Source organism: Dreissena polymorpha, chromosome 2 (genome assembly GCF_020536995.1).
Source record: "Dreissena polymorpha isolate Duluth1 chromosome 2, UMN_Dpol_1.0, whole genome shotgun sequence".
Taxonomy (NCBI): Eukaryota; Metazoa; Mollusca; class Bivalvia; order Myida; family Dreissenidae; genus Dreissena; species Dreissena polymorpha.
Genome location: NC_068356.1, coordinates 146,538,019 through 146,563,518, shown reverse-complemented (window position 1 = coordinate 146,563,518; position 25,500 = coordinate 146,538,019). Strand labels below are relative to the sequence as shown.

Below are 25,500 nucleotides of genomic sequence, written 5' to 3'. Positions count from 1 at the left end.
GATTAGAACACTTTAAATGTTACATATCTGTGATAATAAGATCCTGATAGCGTGTACTGTTTGGCCATAATGGTCGCATTTCCCGAGTTAAGGTGATAGTTACAGCGCATACATTTTTTTTCACTACAATGTTGTATACAAATCATATTAAAAACGGTAAGACAAAAATAAACTAATGCGTAATTTAGAGTGTTGGTAGGTTGTAGTAAGCAGTCATTATACAGTGTGTGTGTGTGTGTGTTTTTTCTAAATTTAAATTAATTAAATAGATAAATTATACCAAAAACATCAGCTGAGCAAATGCTGTAAATTAAATAAAGATGTTATATTTGTACTGATAATCCATTGAACAAGAAAGTAAAGGTCTAATCATGGCAGTCATGTAAACATAACATGCACAGTAGGGCAATTATGCTCGTCGGTTGTCTCGACGATACTGTACTACTTAAATTTGTATTATTTAATTAACGAAGCCCATAACTAGAATCATGATGAATACAAAGTACATTGGGACATAAGTACCAAATTATTTATATTATGCACTAGTGTGTTTTTTCTTCTATCGTAGACAATACAAGTAATTCAAAGTAACATACAATATTTGGTCAATTTTGCACGTTAAGTGTAACACGTCTGAAATTTCTTCACATAAAATTAGACTCTATCGATGGCAAAGATAGCAATTATATATATTGTGGTCGCCTGATTCGTAATGCGCGTCTTTTGGCTGGTTGAAGGTCATTAAAACCATCCAGCAAGGACCGAATTAAGGACCACACATTCAGGTAACTATATTGTTCACTAGGCTGCCTGGGGTTGACGTTCAGTGAACCCGCATTGCAGGGGCTGAATTATGGATCAAACATCTGGGTTAGTATCATCGTCGGATACCCACGACTGCTGATTACGCCCCGCTCATCTATGAAGAAGCACACCAAACAGCTAAAACACTATCTAGGACTGAAGAGACAACCGACCAATTAGGAAGACTGTATTGCCAGAACGTGTGCGTATGCAGTAGAATCTGTACGGAAAAGTGAAGGCTTTACAGAACATCACCCGTTTCACCCTTTCTTTCGGACTCCATATACAACGGCAATCGAGATGAAGAAGAAATACGGCTGAATAATGGATCAACTACACAGGTTACTATGATGTTAGCTTTACTACAAGGCTTGGAGACGAGGAAATTACATTGAATATGATGAGTTATGGATTGCACACAGGTTTGCCTATCCGGTGTGTTGACAACAATACGAGTCGGTAGGAAATTTCAAGGTTTTATGTTCAGATATTTGGGCTTTCTAATTCAACTGTTGTGTGCACGTCATACTTTCGTATCAGCAATATAAGTGTCTTACATACTTAATATTGAAAACCATGTATTTAGAATGAAACTGTTGTTCTAAATAATCACATTAACGAGAACTCAATTTTATTAAAACTGATCAACTTAATATAATACAATATTTTGGTTTTCGCGAAGGCCAATGTTAACTTTAAAGGAACAAAGCTGTACGTGCATTGATATATACGAAGTGACTGTTTCATGTTTTCAGAATCCTGTCCATTTCTATAAAGAATAACATGTACGATGACTCTGTATGACCAAACTCAGGAACAGTTGTCTCCCATAATGTCATATAGGTTCACAAAGTGTCAAAGTATGTACACATATGACTGGTTTTCAGTGTGACAGAAATCAGATGGAAAATCAAGATGAGAATCATTCATTTGTACACACTGAAGAAAGGACTATTGTTGATTGCGATATAACAAGGTCTAAAACATTTTTATTTAATAGTTGTCGAAGTGAATGCGCAAAATCTGCAGGGTCAAATAAACCATTTGTTGACAGAAACTTTCGGCTCACTTAAAATAACGAACAAAGATGTATGGCAACTAGCAACAGAGAAGGCAAGCTAGACAACAAGGATTCAATTAAAATATCAGAAGCAACAATAAGTTCAACATAAATATCTTACAAAACATTTGAACATAATTATTTGAATTGTAATCTAACATGTGAAAAACCTGTCAGTTAATTTAATAGATGTTCTGATTTATGTATTCATTGCAACTGCAGTAAAACAGAGAGTAGCATCAGCTGCTGTTATGATAATAGGCAGCCTGGGCTTTGCAGGATTGGAGTACACTGCTGCGGCGATCTCACGTCCACCATTCTGCGAAATTTTGCAAAGACACATTAAATTACCTATCTTTGTTTTGACAGTTGCTGCAACCTTAGAATGTAATACTCCGGTATGTTTATGCGCGATGTTTGTTTGTTTTACTCCCACATAATTGGTGGGTATTGGAGTCACACTTTCAGTGGGTTTGAAAGAGGTTAGTTAGTTTTTCTTGTTGTTTTATTTTCAATATATCTTGCTGGACAGTTCATTTAATGGTTTTCGAATGTGCTTGGTCTTCTCTGGAATAAACTCGATTGATCCATTATGCTAAAAACACAACATAACTTGTTTAACATATATGCATATATATATATATATATATATATATATATATATATATATATATATATATTTTTTTAAACAAGTATAATTATTTATAATTATTGTGTTTAATTATTTTCAATATATCTTGCTAGACAATTCATTTAATGGTTTTCGGATGTGCTTGGTCTTCTCTGGAATAAACTCGAATATATATATATATATATATATATATATATATATATATATATATATATATATATATATATATATGTGTGTGTGTGTGTGTGTGTGTAAATATGATGTTTATTCTTCTAATGTCAATCGCAGATTAAGGACATGATTTCATCCGCTTGTTGATTTCAGAAGCAGATACGTACCACTACTTATTTCATATGAGCGTTACACTCGTCAGACAACTCCGGACATTTCAACAGAAGCATTCAGAGTTCAGATTGTCGCCCTTTGTAATCAGACTATCGGCACAGGAATCAAGGTTGTTTAACCAATTTGACCAGTTATACATATATTATGTTGTGTTAGCAACGTTTATACAATTTTAACATTTACTATCAAGTGACTTCATTTAATTGAGAAGTTACGCACTGAAATAGTGAAGAAAATGCGACTGCGTAGAAAAAAACAACGTAAAATTGGTATTTATATCGGATATACCTTATGAACTTCAAACTATCTCGTTATAAGGGGTAGTAGTAGTGAATATAACCCACTATCATCAAAGCATATACTTTAAATGAGTAGAAGTAGTGTATATATCCCATAAACGTCAAAGTATCGTCGTGTTATAATGGGTAGTAGTAGTTTATATACCACATGAACTTCAAAGTACCGCCGTACAATTGGTATTATTAGTGAATATACAATATGATCTTTACAGTTTCTCATTATAGTTGGTAGCTGTAGCGGATATACAAAATGGACTTCAAAGTATCTCCTTGTGCATTCACAATAAGACGCTTGACTTATTACGTTGTTCTTCGGCTACAAGAAAATTATCATTCATGTATATCTTGTAAAAACTAAGTATAGCTCCATGATTGTTATTGATCAATTAACATCGATTGGAAGTTTGGATGCATATAACCGTTAAACCCAAGCAGTGAGTCTGACAGGTTTAAAGGGACTGTACAGACTTTAGTATTTTAGAAGAATCTCATATATTAAATAACAAACGGAAGGTACAACTGTATGTAGCAAATGTTTTATAGTCGTTTAATACAAAACTGTATTTTAAGAATGCAATACGTTAATATGTAAGTATCAAAAGTTTGAACAGCCTATTGTCTTAAAATTGGATACATTTGATATGGCCATGTTGTTATTTCTTTATGTAGGTGACTTCAGTTTATCTTCGACAACCCGGAAGTGGTCCCACGTTCAAGCTACGAGTCCATTGACAGCTACTCGACCGCTGTGTTCAAACACCTGGTGTAACCACAATCAGGTTTATCAGAGAGCTGAACTTGTAGTCACAACAATCTCGAATTACACATAAAATCATTGTATTAAAGTCCTGATATATGTGTCTAATTTCATATATTTATATGAAGCTCTTGAACTACAATGTATTGCAGTGTTGGCTAAAATTAGTAAATAGTACTTAGTAGTTGAATCGTTGAAAACATAAATGAATGATTAAACATTCTGAAATATACATTTAAATAAAACCTGTTTTTATATGAACCTAGAAAGCTTTGTTAATAGGTGTTCAGTTCTTTCCGTTAACCTTCCATTGTTCAGACTGTTGAGTGAGGGTATCTTTAAATTAATGATCAGTTATTGATAATTGTTTTCTTTCGTAAAGAATTGAGTTGTTAAATGGCAAGGTTATTGGTAAGCATATTTTTAGGCTCTGTATTAACAAAAAGTGTATCGCTAAATAATGTAATCATCTCATGTTATGATTATTTCTCGTGTTTTTATGATGTTTACTATCAAATACAAATGACATTATGTTTACATCTACCTATTACATTATATTATATTCCACCTCTAGACTATCTATTGTTTCTTCCCATAATCCAATACATTTCACCTCAGATGTTTATCTTCCTTTTTCTTGTAACTTACATCTTTGTCGACTGAATTAATATACATAATGCGTTGCTTTGGGCAGATTGGTGATACATGTAATATGTTCCCATGAATGCTATTTTGTTTTTTACAGTGTCCCTTGAGGATGCTGCACAGAAATTCAAGGAAACCATGGTTACATTATAAGACAACCGTAAGCAGTACTTCTGTCTGATTGAAACTATCATGGTAAGCCTCGGTATAACATTCATAGTGTAAGTATACCTGATTCAACGTATAAGTAAATATGCCGGAAACCACTAATGTGTAAATATACCAGCTATCACATATTTGGATTCATAAATAATTCAAAGTAAATGATGCTACACTTTGTTAAAATGTGATTATCAAGTAAAATTAAAATCTTAAAAATGTAAAAAAAAAACAGGAACACTTAATAAAGTAGTCTTTAATCTCAAGACTAAAAAAAACATCCGGGCTTTGACTTATTCCGAAAATGGCCCTGCTTATGCAGTTCTTGCTTGGTTTAACACGTTACTGGTTGTGATATATTGAAAAGCATATGCTCAATGTGGTGTAAAATATTCAATGAAATAACAATTTTGTAAAAATGTTTTGTACACTTTCATAGACATGTTTGTCTGCTAAAATGATTTTAATACACTTTAACAGTGGCCGCCCTGAGAAGGTATTTAAGCCACTATTATGTTACACAAAGATTTATCCTATGTTGTGGTTGTCAGCAAACGTTATTGATTTCAAAATAAGGAAGAGTCCCTTTAATGTATTTTAGTCGTTTTACTTTTTAAAGGCACTGGAGTTTCTTTTACAACCTGTACTGTAGTCCCTGGTCTACCTCGACAGGAAGATCTGGTTGGCTGATAACGGTTGCCATGGAAACATAGTTATCGTGTTTGATGAGTTTATTTTGCCGAGGAACCTTTCTCTCATTGCTATAAAACCAGATCGACACCAAACAAAAACCTCACAGATACTAGTTTATTGATTGCATCGGCATATTATTATGGTGTGGACTTTTTTATCTCACATTAGTCTTGTAAAACGATAAGTAGTACCTGTATGATATGAAAAGGTATTGGTTTACTAAACGTCTGAAGCAATATTTACGTTTTCCCAGAAACTTTAAATGTACTTTTCATCCAAGCTGTAATAGCTAGGAAAATCATTTGGTAATTATTTAAATATATCATGAGATACTATTAAAGATACTTTTAAAAGGAGCATATTTACTAACGCGCACTATTTCGATTTAAAGATTGTTGCATGTGCCACTCAACCTCTGTATGATTTTGACTTTACCACGTTATTTACGAATCTAATGTGTGATGTCTCAACTGGGCCGGCTAGCTCTGTTGGTTGAACGCTGGGCCACATATTTGGAAATTGCGTTATCGATTTCCGACCCGATATTTTGTGATTGGCATTGTAATTCTGTATACATGTACGTTCATTCTTACTACAAATTAATGTTTGCCCCAAACCTCCCAACAATGTGGTTAGGAAAATGTTCATTCGTGTACAAAATACGCTTGGGTCTCCACCTAGGAACGGTAAATACCAACGATAGAGAATCTGCCACTAGCCAAAATTAATAAACGCACGCACGATAGTAAAACACATTTTGCAAGTGCTTTTAGCATTGCAATTTAAATTTAAGAGATTAAAAGAGAATATCAATTCAATTTATTGCGATTATAATTCCTCAAAGTCTAAATTATCACCATAACAACAGAAAGACAATAAAGCACATTCAGAACCTAACATCATGTGCTATTTCTGGCAACTTCTCCACACATTCTGTATCGATGCTCTCTGTACAGCAGAAAGGGTTAAAGTTTAAATATCACAATGCAAAATGCCCACGTGGAAAACTGATTCAAAACCTTAATTGATTAATCATAAGATCTGTATAAACATTGGGTTAATGACTAAATCTTCATCACGACATTTCGGGGTCAGATCCTAATATCATTTACTACTTATACTTTTCTACTACAGAATGGGTTCAAGTCTTACTACTATGACAGATAATTGTGTTTCATGCGATACGTTTCTTTCTACAGATTGGGTAGGAGTCGTAATGCTGTATTAGATCATTCCATTCAATACGCAAACTGATGTATATACGAATCGTCAATACATTAATTATCTAAACGTCAATTTAATTTACACATTTTATTTTCTTACTTCTTGCAAATACGCCGCACAAGTTATGCTTTATATTTCAATGTAGTACCCATAATTGCAATAAAGAATGAAATATAGTTCTGTATTACATAACATTGGATAAAATGCATCTATCTTTCTTCATGTAAATTCCTATGCATTGTAGTTTTTATTATCTTCAATTACGGCTACACCATTTCGCCCATTGTCCAAACTACGGTATATGTCGTTGTAACTGCTTTATTATACCATGCAAGAACAGGGTTAAACACAATTTCTCTATCATAACTTATAAGTAAAATCAAACGACCCATACAATCCCACCTCTTTTAAATCCCCAAGCTGGCAATAATTTGATTTGCTTCGATACAGGATAAAAAACAATGACCGAGTTCATTTTCATAAGCATTACAAATACAAAGACGCGTTGAACAACGAATGTATATATACATAGGTTGCAAAGTGTTGAAAGTATGAACAATTGTATACATATTCATTTTCGACGATTTGCATAATACGAACATCACAACAACATCTTCCTATGTATCTTCATTAGATCATCAATCCGACTGCCTTCCTTATTCATCCTGTGTTGCACCTCTTTCAAGATATGAACTGTACCCGTTTCTATCGCTGCAAAATATTATCCGACTTGTTAACCACATCATTCTCATCCGTGCACTTTACAGATCGGATCATGTGCTTCAGCTGCAGCAGTTCAAGCTCCACTCTCTTTTTTCTATACCACATCAGTGGCTCTGGGTGCGATAATATTGCCATTCTGACCCGTGGCAATCTAAGTAATATATGTTCACCTTCGTTCATCATGACTGTGATAGTATCTATCCAGGAACGCTTTCGCTCTTCAGTAAATCCGCAAGCTGCCATTATATTTCGTTCGGGTATCATAAAATATGGCAGATGGATATTTAATAGTGCGGTTCTCAATTGTCGCAGTCCTTCCCGGAGCCAATAAAACAAACTAGTTTAATCGAACCGTGTTTGTCGATTTTGTTCTGCGAGCCACAATACAATATTGTTCACTGTGTATGATGTAATTTCTTTCTTAACTGGCTTTAAGAGACATCCTTTACCACCATTTTCAATATAACGTATACGTACACCTGGGTATTATTAAGACTGCGCATAAGTTCATTCTACCCTGTATTAAAGCCAATCCTCCATTCAACATGTTAATATTCGCTACCTTTAAAACCTACTAGCGTCACAAATGCTCCCATTGTTACGACTTTGTGAACGATATCCGGTGGTGGCCAATAGAGACTACGTTCTGCCCATCTCAATAGTATGGGAGGACACTGACAGCGTAAAGAAGGGACTACGTCTGTATGCAATGCCCCAATGGAACTCGGACGTGATGGCCCTTCACGTTCATGGCGCACCTCGCCTTTCAGTGTTGAAACGTCAGTGTACAAATAAAAATACAAAGCACTACTCAGGAGAACACGCTCATTTCCATCATCAAACAGAGCATCGCGAAAGTCTGGTGGAATCCTTGCACCACGTTTCTTTTGTAAATTAAGCCTGGAGTGTCCGTGGTAGCAGAATCCGGTGTTTAATGTAAACACAATAGTCTACCTTGGTAATTTGTTAGGCTCTATACCAACTTCAAAGCACATGGTGCCCTTTTCTACGATCATTATATCAATTTTACTTTCAAATAAGCATGAAAGCCCCTCTGCCTTGCTACCCGTAGTGATAACGGTTGCCGTATCAGGCCGCCGTGCATTCCTAAACCTAGCACATCCTGTGTAGGCGTCTCTCCTCGCCTGTCTGATATCTGGTCCATAACCCAGCCAGTTCATCAAGGTGCACGTCTCTGTGGAGGAAAGTTCACACTGAAAGTTAACGTGATGAAAACCTCTTAATTGCAGGAAATAACTTATTTATATGTTGCTTTAAAATATAACGTCCTTGTTGCAATGGTTATCAACACGCTTCATAAACATACCCATACAAGTGATAATATTATTACATTATTATGAAACTTATAAAAAGCAGTTTTCATACCGTTAAGTTTAACTTGTAGCTTGTAATATTTTAAGTATAAACAGTAGGACACACCAACATAAAATCATAACGGGAAACAGCATGCTTTATGTATTTTTACTGCAGCGGAAACGTTAAGTTTACACAAGATCACGTTTTGTTTATATAATCTGCACAGCAAATAATGATTTTTGTTATTCATTCAGTCAAATGATGAAGACTTTTTCATGCAGTATTTTTAACAGAATAGCACGAAGACAACATAGTTTACTTAAAATATAAAAAAACACCAATATTAATGGAGACCGATTACGCATAGCTCAGTTCTTACTAAAAATGACAAAAATGCAATAATAGCGAGTATATCCACTAGTATATAGTAAAGAGTGGCTACACATTAATAAGTACTTACTTGAAAAAGACAAATATACACCAGTACTCACTTCATACTGAGTATATAGACACTAGAATACAGTAAAAATGACTACACATACACAAGTAATTTCTGGAAAAAGGACAAATATACACCAGTACTCCCTTAATACTGAGTATATAGACACTAGAAGATAGTAAAAAGTGATAAAACATACACAAGTAATTTCTGGTAAAAAAGCAAATATACGCCGGTACTCACTTTTTTTAATACTGAGTTTATAGACACTAGAATAGAGTAAAAAGTGACTACACATACACAAGTACTTTCTGGAAAATGACAACTATACGCCAGTACTCGCTTAATAGTGAGTCTATAAACACTAGAATATAGTAAAAAGTGACTACACATACAAAAGTACTATCTGAAAAAAAAATATACGACGGTACTCACTTCATAGTGAGTATATAGACACTAGAATCTAGTAAAAAGTGATAACACATACACAAGTACTTAACAAAATGCAAATATACACCAATGCTCACTTCATAGGGAGTATAAAGACACTAGAATGTAGTAAAACGTGACTACACATTCACAAGTACTTTCTGGATCATAACAAATATACACCAGTACTAATTTAATAGTGAGTATATATATATACACCAGTTCTTACTGGAGAGTGACTGCACATACACCAGTGCTTAATGGAGATTAGTTTTAACTTATTTACTTTATTTCGATTGCATAGAAAGTCTTAGGCTTTTTTGAAACGCTCTCGAGTCCGTTTCCTGGGACTAGAACCAGAACTTGGTGTCTATGGGGGAAATCTTAAGAACGCTCCCACGGTGGGGATCGAACCCCTGACCGCCCGATCACTTGTCGGACAACATATCCACTACACAAATGCGACCTAATGGAGATTGGCAACACATACAGGATTGATTACCTAAGATTGACCACGCTTACACTAGTACTTACTAGAGAGTGACGACTGTGAAGACCGCTGTTACATGGGATACGTTCATAATCCGCCTTATCACGTCAGGGACCTCCTTCCGCCATTGTACACTTATTTATATAAGATGTGCATTTGATTAAAAATTAGCTGAGTGGAGTATTGCTTTGCAATCATAGTGAACATAAATAACGTCCACCATCGAACTGCATAATATGTATGTTTGCACCGAATATTTAAAATATTTTACATTCTTACCATTTGAAGACGACTAATATTCGATATGCTTCAATATACAAACAAACAGGTTTAAAATAAACGCAATTTGTGCAATATTATTTGTATAGAGATATTCACAAAATGGTTATATCTAAATGTAATTGAACTATTTGTAAAAATTTTGACCAGATTACTAAGGGACGCGGAAAACTACAACGGGCGAGGCATGGTATGGTATTGCGCAAGGGGGGGGTTAGAGGGTTAGGGTTAGGGTTTGGGTTAGTGTTAGGGGTCGGGTTAGGGTTTGGGTTAGCCTAAACCCAACCCTAACCCTAACCCGACCCCTAATCCTAACCCTTACCCTAACCCTTTTTTGGGGTTATCACCCCTGACCATGCCTCGCCCGTTGTAGTTTTCCGCCTCCCGATTCCTAATTGGTAAAACAGAATATTAGATTGCGTGGCACAATTTGTTTGTACGTACAGCATGTTGATGTGTTAACTTTATAATAACTTGTTTTCATTTAGCAAATTTACAAAATGATAATGCAATCACTTATGTGGGTTGTGTTATGCTTATTATCATTCAACCATGTGCTATAAATTAAAACGAGGCTGCACAAAACGGTCAATTGGTTGAAGGTACCTGTAAGTATTTTATTTTGGTTGAAGTCCGTCCTCATTTAAACGTTTGCTAAAACATAATGCTTACAGAGCATAACGTTAAACTTTACTTCATTGAATATTCTTTATCATACATTTTACTGCATTTCCATTTCATTACACATGTATGATATGACAACGAGTGTGAGATCTTTTTTATCACGTGTTTACCGATCGGCACGGTTGCAACAAATCCAGGAGCATTACGCATTGACCCCCAGCTGGTATTCTACAAAATAAAATTGAATTTAATTTTAAACTAAGTTTGAGTGTTTGAAATATTGGAAACTATGTGAATTTATATTCTTCGTTGTCAATTCTGATGGATCGTCATAAAAATAATAAAAGAAAAAATCGGAATAGTAGTGGTTATGATAGTTTAAATCCGAACAAATACAAAAATACCAAAACAAAGAAGCCCGTCCAGTGAGATCCAGATTTTGGACACTTCGTTCTCAGTTAGTGATTTACTTGGGCTAACAAACTCTGTGTTATATGGTGACGAAAATAGTGATGTGAACAATATTAGCGTTTTTCTAAACAGCGGCGAATCCTGCAATACATCACAGAGCAGCTCCATGGCGGGAGCACAACCAACGCTACAGGACGTCATGAGTGAATTAGGAGTTATAAGTGGGCAGCTTACTTCAGTCGAAAATAAATTACAATGCCTTGACAAGATGGACCAACGAATGGCAGTGTTGGAAAAGGACATGCAAACCCTGTGGTTGGCCCTTGAAGACCGCGGCAAAACGGTTGATGAGCGTGTGTCAAAACTAGAACACTCAGCTGAGGGGGCGGACATAGCTGCGGTTCATATCTCAAGTAGGATTGACGACCGCGAACGGGAGCGGGACAGCCTTCGGGAGGATCTTACTTATATGAAATCGCAAAGTATGCGAAACAATCTAATTTTTACTGGTGTGCCGGAAGTTGAGAGTGAGTCACCTGATACCACAGAATCAATTCTTAGAAAACATCTTACAGATGCGCTTAAAATCGAACGGGAAACGGTGGCCTCTATCAAGTTCGAGAAGGTCCATAGATCGCCGGGGGAACAAACGCGGGGTAGAGCTCGCTCTTTAATTGCAAAGTTTGCATTTTTCAAAGACAAGAAGTCGGTGCGTCGCGAGTGGAAACAGTTAACTGGTACCAACTGCAATGTGTTTGAACAATTTCCACCGGAAGTGGTTGCCAAACGTCGGAAGCTGCTTCCAAAGATGAAAGAGGCCAGATCCAATGGGAAGCGATCGTGGATTTCATACGACACCCTTTACGTCGACGGGCGACCAGTGCGTGATTAGGGGCACGACGGTGGAGAAATCTCCATTCTCTCGTGGAACGTAAATGGACTGACCAATTTTAAAAAAGTAATCCTTCTTTTGTTCATATTTTGTGTTCCTATGATATATGTTTTTTGTACGAATCTTTGTCGAATAAGTGTATTGATATCGATTTGAGTGGGTACCTGTCTTTTATTTTCTTCAGAAAATTTCAACATAAAAAAATCTCGCAGAAATAGTGGCGGCATTGTTGTATATATTAAAGAAGAATTACTTGATAGAATTGCTATTGTTAAAAATCATTATGATACAATGATCTGGGTTAAACTAGATCACACATTTTTTTAATATCTCAGAAGATTTTTATATCGGTGGAACTTATATATGTGGAACTGATTCTCCAGTTTATAACACGTTTAATGTAGATTTATTTGAAATTTTAGAAAATGATATTGCTTATTTTTTTGACTTTGGCAAAGTGTTTGTTACTGGTGATCTCAATAGTAGAGTTGGAAATAAATGTGATTATATTGTACATCATAAAATTAATACTGTTAATGATGATGTTGATTACCACCCAGATATTGCCTCTGTTAAGGCCTCAGTAGATTGTTCACTAAATAATCATGGAGTAAGATTACTAGATCTATGAAAAGCCACATGTCTACGTATTGTTAATGGTAGTGTTGGCAATAGCTGTAAACAAACTTTTTATTCAAATAACGGTTCTTCTGGCGTTGACTATTTATTAGCAAACGAATACAGCTTTTCAAGCATATCCGATTTTAATGTTCACGATTTTAACGTATTTAGCGATCACGCCCCGTTACAGTTTTTATTGTTATGTAATAACGCATCATCTGAGTATCAGTCACACCGATGTTAAATATAAGTGGAACGATGCGTTACGTGGGCAATTTCGCTCAGGTATTATTTGTATGCTTCCTGTTTTTAATACTATTGTACAGCATATAGATTATTCAAGTAGAGCGTCTATTAATGGAGTGTTGAATAGATTTACTGAAACTATTCGCAGTGTTGCTGACCCGTTATTTTCTAAAATATGTGTTCATAAAACAGATCCTAGTTTTCATGTAAATAGCTGTATGAAGAATGCAGATTGGTTTGATAACGAGTGTAATAAAGAACAAAAAGTGTTCCATGACGCTTTTGGTATTTTTAACTCTAGTTAAACAGATATAAACAGAGAACATTTATGAACACGTAAAAAGTATTATTAGGACTTAATCCGCAAGAAAAAAGGCCTGCTGTTATAGGCAAAAAATGATTGGGATTGAAAATTTAAGAAAACATAAACCAAAAGACTTTTGGCGATTTTTCAAATAAGAAAATAAGACTGTAAACAATAAAATATTGTTAGAAGAATTTACATCTTTTTTTGAAAACCTCAGTAATAATATGTCTGATTTTTGTAATAATGAAGCAGAAGATTTTTGTTTAAATAATGATTTTAATTTAGAAAATTATGTATTCCCAGAACTCGACGTACCTATATCTGTTGAGGAAGTTCGCAATCCGATAAAACATTTAAAGCGAAATAAGTCATCGGGTAGTGATTGTATGTTGAATGAATATTTTCTTGAATGTAGTGACATTTTGTCTGCTCATTTGTGCGATGTTTTTTAACGGTATATTTGTATCGGGTTTCTTTCCCGATAAATGGACATAAAAAAGGTGCTGCTAATGATGTTAATAATTATAGAGGGATTACTTTAGTAAGTTGCTTCTCAAAATTATTTACCGCGATTTTAAACAAGCGCATTGAAACTTTTTGCAATTAAAACACTATTAATTCGGATGCGCAGTTCGGATTTAGAAAAGGTTATTCATCTAACGATGCTATTGACATATTGATGTCAATTGTACAAAGTTATTTAAATGAAAATAAACGTCTTTATGTTATACACGTCGATTTTTTTTTTTAAATTGATAGTATATACCGAAATGCATTATGGTTGAAAATGTTAAGTCTCGTATACAAGGTAAATTGCTTAGAATGGTGAAGGATATGTATGCGAATGTTAAGTGACCTGTTAAATCATGTTCATTTTATTCAGATTATTTTAGTTATGCGGTTGGACTGAGGCAAGGGGAGGTAATGTCGCCGATTTTGTTTTCTTTATTTGTTGAAGAATTTGAACTTTCCCTTCAAGATAACGTTAACTCTGGTTCGAGTATAGACGATATTGTTTTGATTTTATTATTATTTGCCGACGACATGGTCATTTTAGGCAAGTCACCTGCTGAAGTCCAATTACATTTAGATAAATTATTTGTATACTGCAATGCTTGGGGGCTAAATGTTAACACTTCAAAAACTACAATAATGGTATTTCGGAAAAGAGGAGGATTAAAAGAAAATGAAAAATGGTCTTACAATGACAATGATATTGAAGTTGTTGATAACTTTAACTATTTAGGCACGGTGTTGAATTATACTGGAAGTTTTAAATTAAACCAAGAACATTTGGTTGGTAAAGCCCTAAAAGCATTGAATACGTTATTAATAAAATGTCATGACTTTGATTTAAAACCAAATATACTCTGTCAGTTGTTTGACTCCTTTGTGGGTTCTATATTAAAGTATGCTTCAGAAGTGTGGAGTTTCACAAAGTCAGATGATATTGAACGCATACATTTAAAATTTTGCAAACGATTGCTTCAAGTTAAAATAAATACATGTAGTGCTGCTGTTTATGGAGAATTAGGTAAATACCCATTGTTTGTAAACAGGTATGTTAGAATTATAAAATTTTGGTTTAAAATTCTTAACAATGAAAATATTATTATGCAATTTGTTTACAAACAAGCTTTAAACGATTGCAATAAAGGTTTTAAAAATTGGGTCACAGATGTTAAGAAGGTGTTAAATAATTATGGATTTGGTTATGTATTTGAAAATCCAAACGTTGTGCAAGAAAATACTTTTGTTAGAGAGTTCAAATGCAGACTTGTTGACAATTTTAAACAAGAATGGTATGGTAAATTGAATAACAGTTCTGTATTAGATATGTATTAAATGTATAAATCCTCTTTGGAATACGAATAATAGTTAGACTTACTACCTAGACGTCTGCGTTTAATTTTTGTAAGATTGAGAGTCTCTGCACATCCACTGAGAATCCAAACTGGCAGATATGCTCAGAACAACATTCCGCGAAATGAGCGTTATTGTTTGTGTTGTAATCACGTTGATTTAGAAGACGAATACCATTTTATATGTATATGCCACTGTTATATAGACTTAAGAAAAAGATATATTAGTCGTAAATTTTATATTAACCCATCTGTGTATAAATTCCACGAGTTATTAGTTTCCAGTGATAGATTAGTTATTTCAAAAGTATGTAAATATATCAAAGAAGCTTTAGTCATAAAAAATACATTACTTAATAATATTGTTTGATAGATTTCATCATCCCTCGATAGAACTTAAGTGTTCTTGACATATATTGTGTTTATTTGTATTTGTATTTTGTAATTGATTTTGATGTTATGTTGTTACTCGTATTCACGTGACAGAAAATAAGTTGTATATTTGAGTTAAAGACGATGTACTGTTGTATAAGTCTGAATAAACTATTTATCTGTCTGTCCTAAATGCACTTCCGACGCAATACCTACTTTTAAATCATTACTAGAATAATCATAATGTAGTATCATCTAGAAAGTATATTCGAATGTGTCTATAATCCGATCATTAAACAAGAAATACACCTACAAAATAAAGTCACACAATTAAACAATATTTACTATCACTGAAAATCAGTTAATTGGAAATTAATCAATTTCACATGCTTTAATCGTCTTTGTACTGAATCTTTTATACATTCAAGAATGTAGATTTCCTACCTGGTCTTTGTTCTTTATTTTATCCAGTTCCTGATAACAAATAACTTTGAATTATTTGCTGGCTGGCATGGATGAACAGTTAATACTTATTTCCTAATGAACATGCCGCATACGTCATCTGATTATGTTCCCCAATCATATTCACTGAGTTGGCAATAAAAAGTGTGTATTTGGCATGGCAATTTATCAGCCAGAGGTTCGTTTAAGATAGCAATGTTTATTTCGTAATGCTTCAACACACTTGGTTTTAAACGTCTTTTCACAATTAAGACCGATAAAATTAAATATGTACTTCCTTTATCTTTAAAGAACATGACAACGAAAATACTTGTTTAAAAACTCTCCATATTGTGAAACATTGATCCACATCTGATCAATCTAGATGTTTTATAAAATGCTATTTATATTTTTAATTATATATAGCCGAAACATACTTGTTTTGTATTATACTATTAATTTATCAATATTTTTAACATACGTTATGATTATGCTGGACTTTTGTCAGTAATGTTATGTCGCCGTAAAAAGCATGTACATAAAAGTATAGCCATCTGTCTAAAACAGACTTATATAATGTATTATAGTTGTTATTTAATCATCAGTTTTGAATTTTCCTCATTCTAAAACTGCAAAACCGTTTTAGCAATTCATATGCTTGTGTTGTTGGTGGGATACTTAAGAAACAGTGTATTTAAGATCCTTTTCTTAAAGATGAGAAAACGTTAATGACGAAAAAAAATAGCAAATAAGTTTAAATTAAGAAATTTCAACATGTTAAAATACAAAGTTTCGCAAAATGTTAAATAATTTTTGTTTTCAGATTCGAAAATGCAAACATGTACAAAAACGTGTACATTTGTGCGATATTTACATCCGCCCGCGCTAACTTTTCTCAAGATAAATATATACATATTTTAATTATGCCACAAACACGAATTCACACTTGTCGTTGTCGTACTGAACGTTTTCCTTCTTAACACATACGGGTTAATTGACAGTGGTTTCCTTTCAACTTAACCTGTGAAATCCCTGCTAACCCTCAAAAGAAATTATTCTACTACAATTAAACATTACTTATTCATGTTATCCTTGTTTTTACTTATGTAACGTATATATTTGCACAAAGTATCATTACATATTTATTTCCAAAATCACATGTATAGCCCGCTTAATGAAAAGAAACACAAAAACAATTTAAATTTACATTACGACTCAAATTCGATTTAAACAAAGTTAGCTATTCCATATCTTGCGTACTTCTGACATTTAAGCGATATAAATTATTGTGTATCTTATAAAATGCAAACATGTACTCAGCATAGATAAGAGAACTTAAACAGATCAGTTTATTGTTTGGTTCCTAAATGTCTGACACTCGCATATATTTATATCAGGATTAAGGTGCAAATGCATAAAACAAACTCGAACTGAGATAAACTTATCAATGTATTGGTAAGGAAAGCGATGCTACCTTTATGATAACGCGGTATTATAATATATTTGAGTCTCTTTTTTAACAGCGTCTTCGATATGCTCGGTTTATTTGAGTCTCTTTTTTTAACAGCGTCTTCGATATGCTCGGTTATAACTATGGTTGTCTACTCTGCACCATGGCAAACACATAAAGAAAAAAACGTTCAGCACGGTTAGACGAATGCGAAAAACACACAAGCCACATGTAGCAAATTTAAATGAAGAAAAAGAACAGACATGTTGTCATAAAATAACTTTGCAAAGGTGAAAACGCTGTACACGAATGCATGTGATCGATTCGGTCTATTAAATAATTCCTACTAACAGATATACGCCCGGTCCATGGAACTTTTAGCGGTGACAACGCCGAGTGTACGAGAACATACCAGGCGATGACATCATCGGTTGAACGGAAAGATACATTTTTTAACAGGAATATATTGTATCCAACATAAACACATATTATTGTACTTGCAGTGTTGCCCTTCGTTGCTTTCACAATAACCTTTGCAGAGGCTCAAAGAACATTTCATACGAGGCTCATAAAGGGCTTTCCTTTTAGAGACCATAATTATAACAAGAGTGACAATACAAAATAAAAGCCCGTCAAAATGTATTAAATTAATAAATACAATCAAAATAAATGCATGTGTATTTCTTATATTTTTCTTTCATTCACATGTATCTAAAATCTAGTTTTTTAATGTTTGGGCTAACCTAAGAACGCTGAACTAAACATTGGAAGATCGCGGGCTTGTTTCTCAGCCAGATGTGAATACGCTGCCTTGTAATTGTATCTACGGCTATTCTTCCCCTTTCTATGATTCGGTAATGGAAGTTGTCTGATAATGGCAAACGTATTAGCACATAGAACGGGTAAACCACCTTACACAGGGCAAGTGAATGTAATTAAACTGAACGCTGTGTTTTGACTTAACTATTGTTAAATCCGGTGACATTAGCAAACAAACAACAATTAACTAGCTAATATATCTTTGTTTTACCTTCCAATTGGATCATGGGCCATGCACGCGACTGTACAAACACATGAATGCCTCGTACCTCCAAGCAATGTACTAATGTACTAAGGATTACTTTCTTAGGTGTGCATTATAAATTCGGGTCACCGCCTTGAAACGGTTAATAGAAAGCATAGAGAACCAGTAACTTGCCCAGAATAACGCTCAGCACGTACACACTTTGATGCAGAGTGCAGCAACTAGCCAAAAATAGCGGACAACACGCACACACATTAATACAGAGTACCAGTAACTAGCCCAGAATAACGCACAGCACGCACGCACCTTGATAAAGAGTACCAGTAACTAGCCCAAAACACCGCACAGCACGCACACACCTTGATATAGAGTACCAGTAAATAGCCCAGAATAACGCACAGCACGCACACACCTTGATACAGAGTTCCAGTAACTAGCCCAGAATAACGCACAGCACGCACACATCTTGATATAGAGTACCAGTAAATAGCCCAGAATAACGCACAGCACGCACACACCTTGATATAGAGTACCAGTAAATAGCCCAGAATAACGCACAGCACGCACGCACCTTGATAAAGAGTACCAGTAACTAGCCCAAAACACCGCACAGCACGCACACACCTTGATATAGAGTACCAGTAAATAGCCCAGAATAACGCACAGCATGCACACACCTTGATACAGAGTTCCAGTAACTAGCCCAGAATAACGCACAGCACACACAAAAATTGATAATGATTACCAGTAACTAGCCCAGAAAAACGCAGAGCACGTTCACACCTTGATACTGAGTACCAGTTACTAGCCCAGAATAACGCACAGCACACTTACACTTTGATACAGAGTACCAGTAACTAGGACAGAAGAACGCTGAGCACGCACACGCCTTGATACTAAGTACCAGTAACTAGCCCGGAATAACGCACTGCACGTTCACCCCTTGATACGCATTTAGCATATATATATATATATATATATATATATATATATATATATATATATATATATATATATATATATATATATATATATATATATATATATATATATATATATATATATTTAGCATTGCACTTCAAACTAAACTGACAAAACAAACATAGTACTTCAACTATTACATTAATTGCAGTTTAATTACTTAAATGTTAAATATTCCCATACCAATAGAACAGAATAGAACAGAAAATGAATGACAAAAAGAAACCCTATCATCAAATCCGACTGCTGGCAAAGTCTTAAAAAATTATGTATCTGTTCCATACCGCAACAATCTAGTATCTGTACACCACAATGAGTATTCATAGTGATATTTCGTAGTCAGATATAAATAACATTCACAACTGTTTAGTTTCTTGCAACAGACTGAGTTCAAGTCTTAATACTGTGGTAGATAAATCTGTCCCAAACGTAAACTAATTCTATTAATATTGTCGATAAATTAACTATATTCACGGCAATTAATTTAAAGTTTATTTCACTACTTAACCTACGCCGAACTAGTGATTTATTTACTATTATATTGAAGCAAACATATATGAAATAATCTATTCTATATATACCTGAATTATAAAATATTGAATGAACTGCAGATAATCTCATTTATGTGAATTTATGGTCATTGCAACAGTTAAAATGTTAAATTAACACCAAATCTCTCATCGTCGAAACCCATGGGATACATATATACGTTATCGCTGGATTATAATCATGTGGGAGAACAGGCTAAAACAATTGTGTTATCATAACTAATGATAAGTAAAATAATGACCTATTCAATTACACCACTATAAAATACCCAAGAAAAAAGATCATTTCCTCGGATTCTTGTAAGAAGCGATGTCCGCCTAGATATCCATAATTATGTGCGTTTAAATGGCCCGTGTTAACGAAATATTTCTATCTCTAATGTAGTTTACTAGAAAACAATTCTCGATAAAAGGCATTAGATTTACAAAGACATGCGCATAGAACAAGACATGCATATATACAAAAGGGGTAATCACGTGATAGTCAAGATGGCTACGTTAGTGCCGAAACAGTTATTTTTCACCGTTTTATACCATTTGTTACTTTTGTTTATTTTTCAAATTACGCTCACTTTCCAGCCATATCAGTTTAAAGGTTATTAGCGTTTATTTCGTATAAACATTCGCTTTTTATCTCGACTTTACTCCCCGCAAATTTTGTTTTAGTGGAGCCCTAATTGGGTTATCCCGCTAAGAAATTTCGCAGCGAGTATTTTCGAGAGCGAATATAACTATGAAATAAGCGCCTGTAACTTTCTTGCTAATATAGCTGGAAAGTGAGAGGAATTTAAAACCTTAATACAAGTCATAAAGAGTATAAAACGGCGAAAAATACCTGCCTCGACACGGACGTCGCCATCTTGATAATCACGCGATTACCCCCTCTGATAAACATATGTTGTAAACTGTTGAATGTATGAAAAAGCATTTATGTAATTTTGACAATTACGGCGTAATAAGAACATTACATCATCATCTGTGCATATATCTCGAATACATCACCACCCCGACTTTCTTCCCATTTCATCCTCTCACGGATCTCTATCACTATCTCATTTTTACACTAGAGCCGGCAACATACGATCCGAATTATTTACAACACCATACTCATATGTGCAGCGATTAAAAAATTTCAAATAGTTCGCTCTGTCACTGATGTCTTCTCGTCTTTAATATCAATTATATAACCGTAAATATCAGGTTTACTATATTACATCACCGTATATAATCTTTGAAAATATAATTTGCCGCTTATTTTTTTTGAGAAATTTGGAGACGTAATGTGCCTTAGAACAGACCTAGACGCAGCTTCATTATTCAAATGGCATACTTTACGAATCAAAGTAACAGCACATCGTACCAGAGGGTTCGATAAACAAAGGGTAACATCGGAAAGCTTCACGTGACTTTTAAAATGTATTAAGATTTAACTCATATCAATTAACACACTTTTCGAATATCCATGTACATTGAACGATTCGCATGACGTATTTACATGTATATCTTAATGTCTAAACGGTCTTGCGAAACAAATGTTTCCGTTATATTCCAACATTTACAGTAACATTTTATAACTGAATGATGCAAACATTTATCATTAAACCATTAATATCGCCTGATATCAAAGAATGCATGAGCACATACATATTTTATGTTTTAGACGCCCTAAATTTATTACGTTCTGTAGTGGATTGTTGGACATATACATTTCATAGAATACTGTAATTTACTACACAATTAAATGAGCATCAGTTCAAATATCTCATTTAAAACATTCAAATTACTTTCTTCCCAATTCTTTCTCTGACGGACGTCTCTCTCAATCTCATCTATACTACTCAGTATCACCTGCATGAAAGGATCCGACTCATTGACCACACCATTTTCATCCCTGCACTGTGCGGATCTGTTCACGTACTCCAGGGTCAGCAGTTCAAGCTCCATTCTATTCTTGTCGTACCACATCAGTGGCTCTGAGTGCGAGATTATTGCCTTCCTTATCATTGGCAATCTTCGTAATATCCTTTGACCTCCGTTTATCATGTCGCGTTTTACCATATCCACGTACACAAATATGAAACAACACCTACCCCACGTGTAAATACACACGATTGACGATACTAGCATGAATATTTGTATCAATATCTTGCACAGAATATAGTCAAATGATTAAATGTGCAATTTTAAATCAAAATCTGAACTCATTACAGTAAATGAGATATTAAAGTTTGCAAAGTGTTGCTTTAGAAAAGTCTCCAAGTGTATATCTTACTGCTTGAACGGTCTTGCAAAACAAATGTCCCGTTATATCCGGCAAGGAAAAGAAGAAAATCTTCAAAATCATATGTCGCCCCATTGGTGCAAAAAGTACCACGTGCCTTCTTACTTCAATATTACATGGTACCTTTTTTCACCAGTGGGGCGATATGAAGGCTTTGCATGTCCTTTATAATGTATTTAGATATCACCAGCATCAATTAACACTCAATCTGAATAGTAAGATCCCCATGACAGTGCTTACTTTGCGCCAAACGATAGCAATATTTACAAGTATATCAGTCATGGGTTTCAAGTCTAGTGTATTCTGAAATAAAACTATATCTTTAAGTTTTGAAAAACAAATGTCATCGTTAAATCCAGGATGAAAAATCGTGAATAGCAAAAGGAGCAAACATAACAACCACGACAACAAATTTGGGTACACAAATATAAACGTATGAAAATATAGTATAATTATATATACATCTGATTTATCAAATCAGTGGATTTCCAATGAGATTGGGTAACCATTGATAATTATTATTAACAAAGTTGATCTGAAATAAAGCATGAATTTATCAAATAATCGATTTGTACATTCACTCGGTACATATTCACTATAAACACTATCACATTGTACGGACCGTGTTTTAGTTTACATACACAACTTAAACAGTTATTAAATACACATCAGAACAACTAAATGAAGTACGAAGGAAAACCAACACAATATGAATTAATTTTAGCTACAAGCCAGTTAGCATTCAACTGTATACTTTCCATAAAGGGAAACTCCAGGTAAAAATAGTCGTCAACTAACGAGTAATTAATATCATGTAAAGTGACCAAAATATGTCGGACAATGTGGACATATATTATAACATATATTATACTGCATTTGTTAGGAAAGAAATATGTCAATCACATATATCACATGCATAACTTTGTAGTAATTCGTAGTAATAGATGATGAATATATTAAACTAAAAAAGGTATAAACACGTATGAAGCGCTCTTTTATTTCCGACGTAGGATCGGGTTCCATGCTATATCGTCCATATTGTGTTCCTCTTATAGACAAAATTGTTTTCTAGAAACAACTGACTCTTCTTTCCCGAACATTCAACACATTAAAAAGACCTATAATCTGGGATCACGCTGCAATTAATTGCAAGATTTCAGAATGCATAACCTCTGCAACGATTATTTATTTTTTAGCCGACAATATTCATTAACTAAATAATAAAATAATGTGCGTGATTTTTTTAGCATATACGGTTACATTCTTTTGCTTAATGATGTAAAATATTTCATGAAAACCTTCATATTGCCTGATATCAACGACGCATGTGTACATGAATATGTTATGTTTCAAACGCTCTAAATTAACTACGTTCTGTAGTGAATTGATTGACATTTACGTTTCATGGAATTACTGTCAATCACAGTACAATTACATAAGCATCATATTAAGTATCTCCACCAGATCATTCAAACGACTTCCTTCCCAATTCATCCTCAAACGGACTTCTCTTAAAATCTCAAGTAAACGACTCAGAATCTCCGGCACCATAGCATCCCACTTATCTAGATCACCATTCTCATCCTTAGTCTGTCCCAGGACCTCAGGCACAGCAGTTCAAGCTGTTCACTCTTTTCTTGCTGTACCACATTGTTGGCTCTGGGTGCGATATTCTTGCCCTTCTTATCTTTGGTAATCTGAGTATTATTTGTGAACCTTCGTTCATCATGTCTGTGATAGTTTCTACCCAGGTATCTTTTTGCTTTTCATCCAGTCCGCAAGCTGCCATTATATTTTTTTCGGGTATCATAATATGGTAAATGTATCGTTAATATTGCTGTTCTTAGTTACTCCAGTCCTTCCCGGAGCCAATAAAACAAACTTCTTACATCGAACACTCTTGTTGAATGTTTTATGCAAGCCACAACACAATGTTTTTCACTGTATATGATGAAAGTTCTTTTTGTAGTGGCTTTAAGACATCCTTAACCACCATTTTCAACATAACATATACTGTAATACTTAGACACTTCTAAGTTCTCAGGATAGAACAAACGACCGAGTTAAGGTTAACAAATCTATTCATTCAAATCGTAGAACGCGTCTTAAGAAGTTTGGTTTACGAATAAATAACTATATCCATGATGAAGGTGCGCAGCATCACTGTTACTTGATTACTATTTTAAATAACTTAAAAGAATACTTAAGATTTTACAGAACTATTCCCTACCATTATGATGGCTTTAGCTTAAGCTGGTAGGTTTCCGACTTTTAAATGACGTGGATTTTGAGTCATTGACCGAGGTGAAGAATCCGTGATGCTGCGCGCTATTTATAGTGAAGATGCTTTAGGATTCCGAAACTTAGGCGTCCCAACCAATCAACGTGCACTTAGGAATTCCTTAACCAATAAAACAAGTTTACAAAGAGCCATTTTCCTAAACAGCATTTCGGAATCCTAAATCAACAAAGTAAGTCAATAATATGAGTTGTTACATTATAAAAAAGCAATTTGTATTAAAACACATAACATTAATACATAATATGAGGCAGAAATGTTCTGCATTTAAATTCTGTTAAACATTTTAATAATACAATGGAAACATGAAACTAAATGATGAATAGGCTTTCTACGCCTAACGAAATAATTCCAAAGCATTTGCAACTGGAACATAACTTTACCAAAATGCAATACACAAATGCATCCTTAGATTAATAATACAAGTGAAAGCCATTAATTTTGGAGAACAATAGTTAGGAATAACAAATTATATTGTGCAATTGAAAATGTAGGTCGTATTCCTACACAGCTGGCTGACAGCGTCATAGTAAACAAACATGGAGCGTATTTTTGGATTGGAATTACTGAATTGTGACAAACAATGGATTGTTAGCAAGTATCTGGAGTTAATAAAACATATGTAAGTAGATTTAATTGATAATTTCATAACTATTACATATTACATTTTCCCTACCTTAAAGAAATAAACTCCTCCTGGAGTTTGAAATGTACAAGCACAAGTACTTTTTTTTATGTCATTAAATTTAAACAGTCATTTAAAACATATGATTTAATAAAATTTAATTATTTATACTAAACAACTTTAAACATTCAAAGTTTACATGACATCTTCTTCCATCAGGGC

At 34.2% G+C, this 25,500-nt stretch overlaps 2 protein-coding genes and 1 long non-coding RNA gene across 7 annotated transcripts in view; 2 read left to right on the top strand and 1 right to left on the bottom strand.

The window, feature by feature from the left end:
- Positions 1-17,322, bottom strand: part of LOC127869348 (uncharacterized) — a 206,784-nt gene extending 189,462 nt beyond the window's left edge. Inside the window, exons 1-2 of one of the 3 annotated variants that reach the window (XM_052411859.1) lie at positions 17,278-17,322; positions 16,074-16,374 (exon numbers count right to left, since the gene is read on the bottom strand). The gene's annotated coding sequence lies outside the window, so the exon portion shown is untranslated. Of the gene's footprint in view, positions 1-16,073 lie in introns of all 3 variants that reach the window. The other 2 variants (XM_052411858.1, XM_052411855.1) reach the window with 2 other exon arrangements.
- Positions 1,107-4,742, top strand: LOC127869358 (uncharacterized). Of its 3 annotated transcripts, XR_008044527.1 has the most exons (4): positions 1,107-1,239; positions 2,820-2,949; positions 3,809-3,918; positions 4,642-4,742. It is a non-coding gene; the product is annotated as an uncharacterized LOC127869358 (long non-coding RNA). The 3 variants fall into 3 exon arrangements; XR_008044526.1 differs by lacking the exon at positions 4,642-4,742 and having other exon boundaries at positions 3,809-4,378; XR_008044528.1 differs by lacking the exon at positions 4,642-4,742 and having other exon boundaries at positions 1,107-1,263; positions 3,809-4,378.
- On the top strand, positions 11,496-12,221 carry LOC127870167 (uncharacterized). The gene has a single exon (XM_052412823.1). It carries the CDS (start codon positions 11,496-11,498, stop codon positions 12,219-12,221), a length of 726 nt encoding a protein of 241 aa, XP_052268783.1.
- Positions 17,323-25,500: the final 8,178 nt, after the last annotated feature.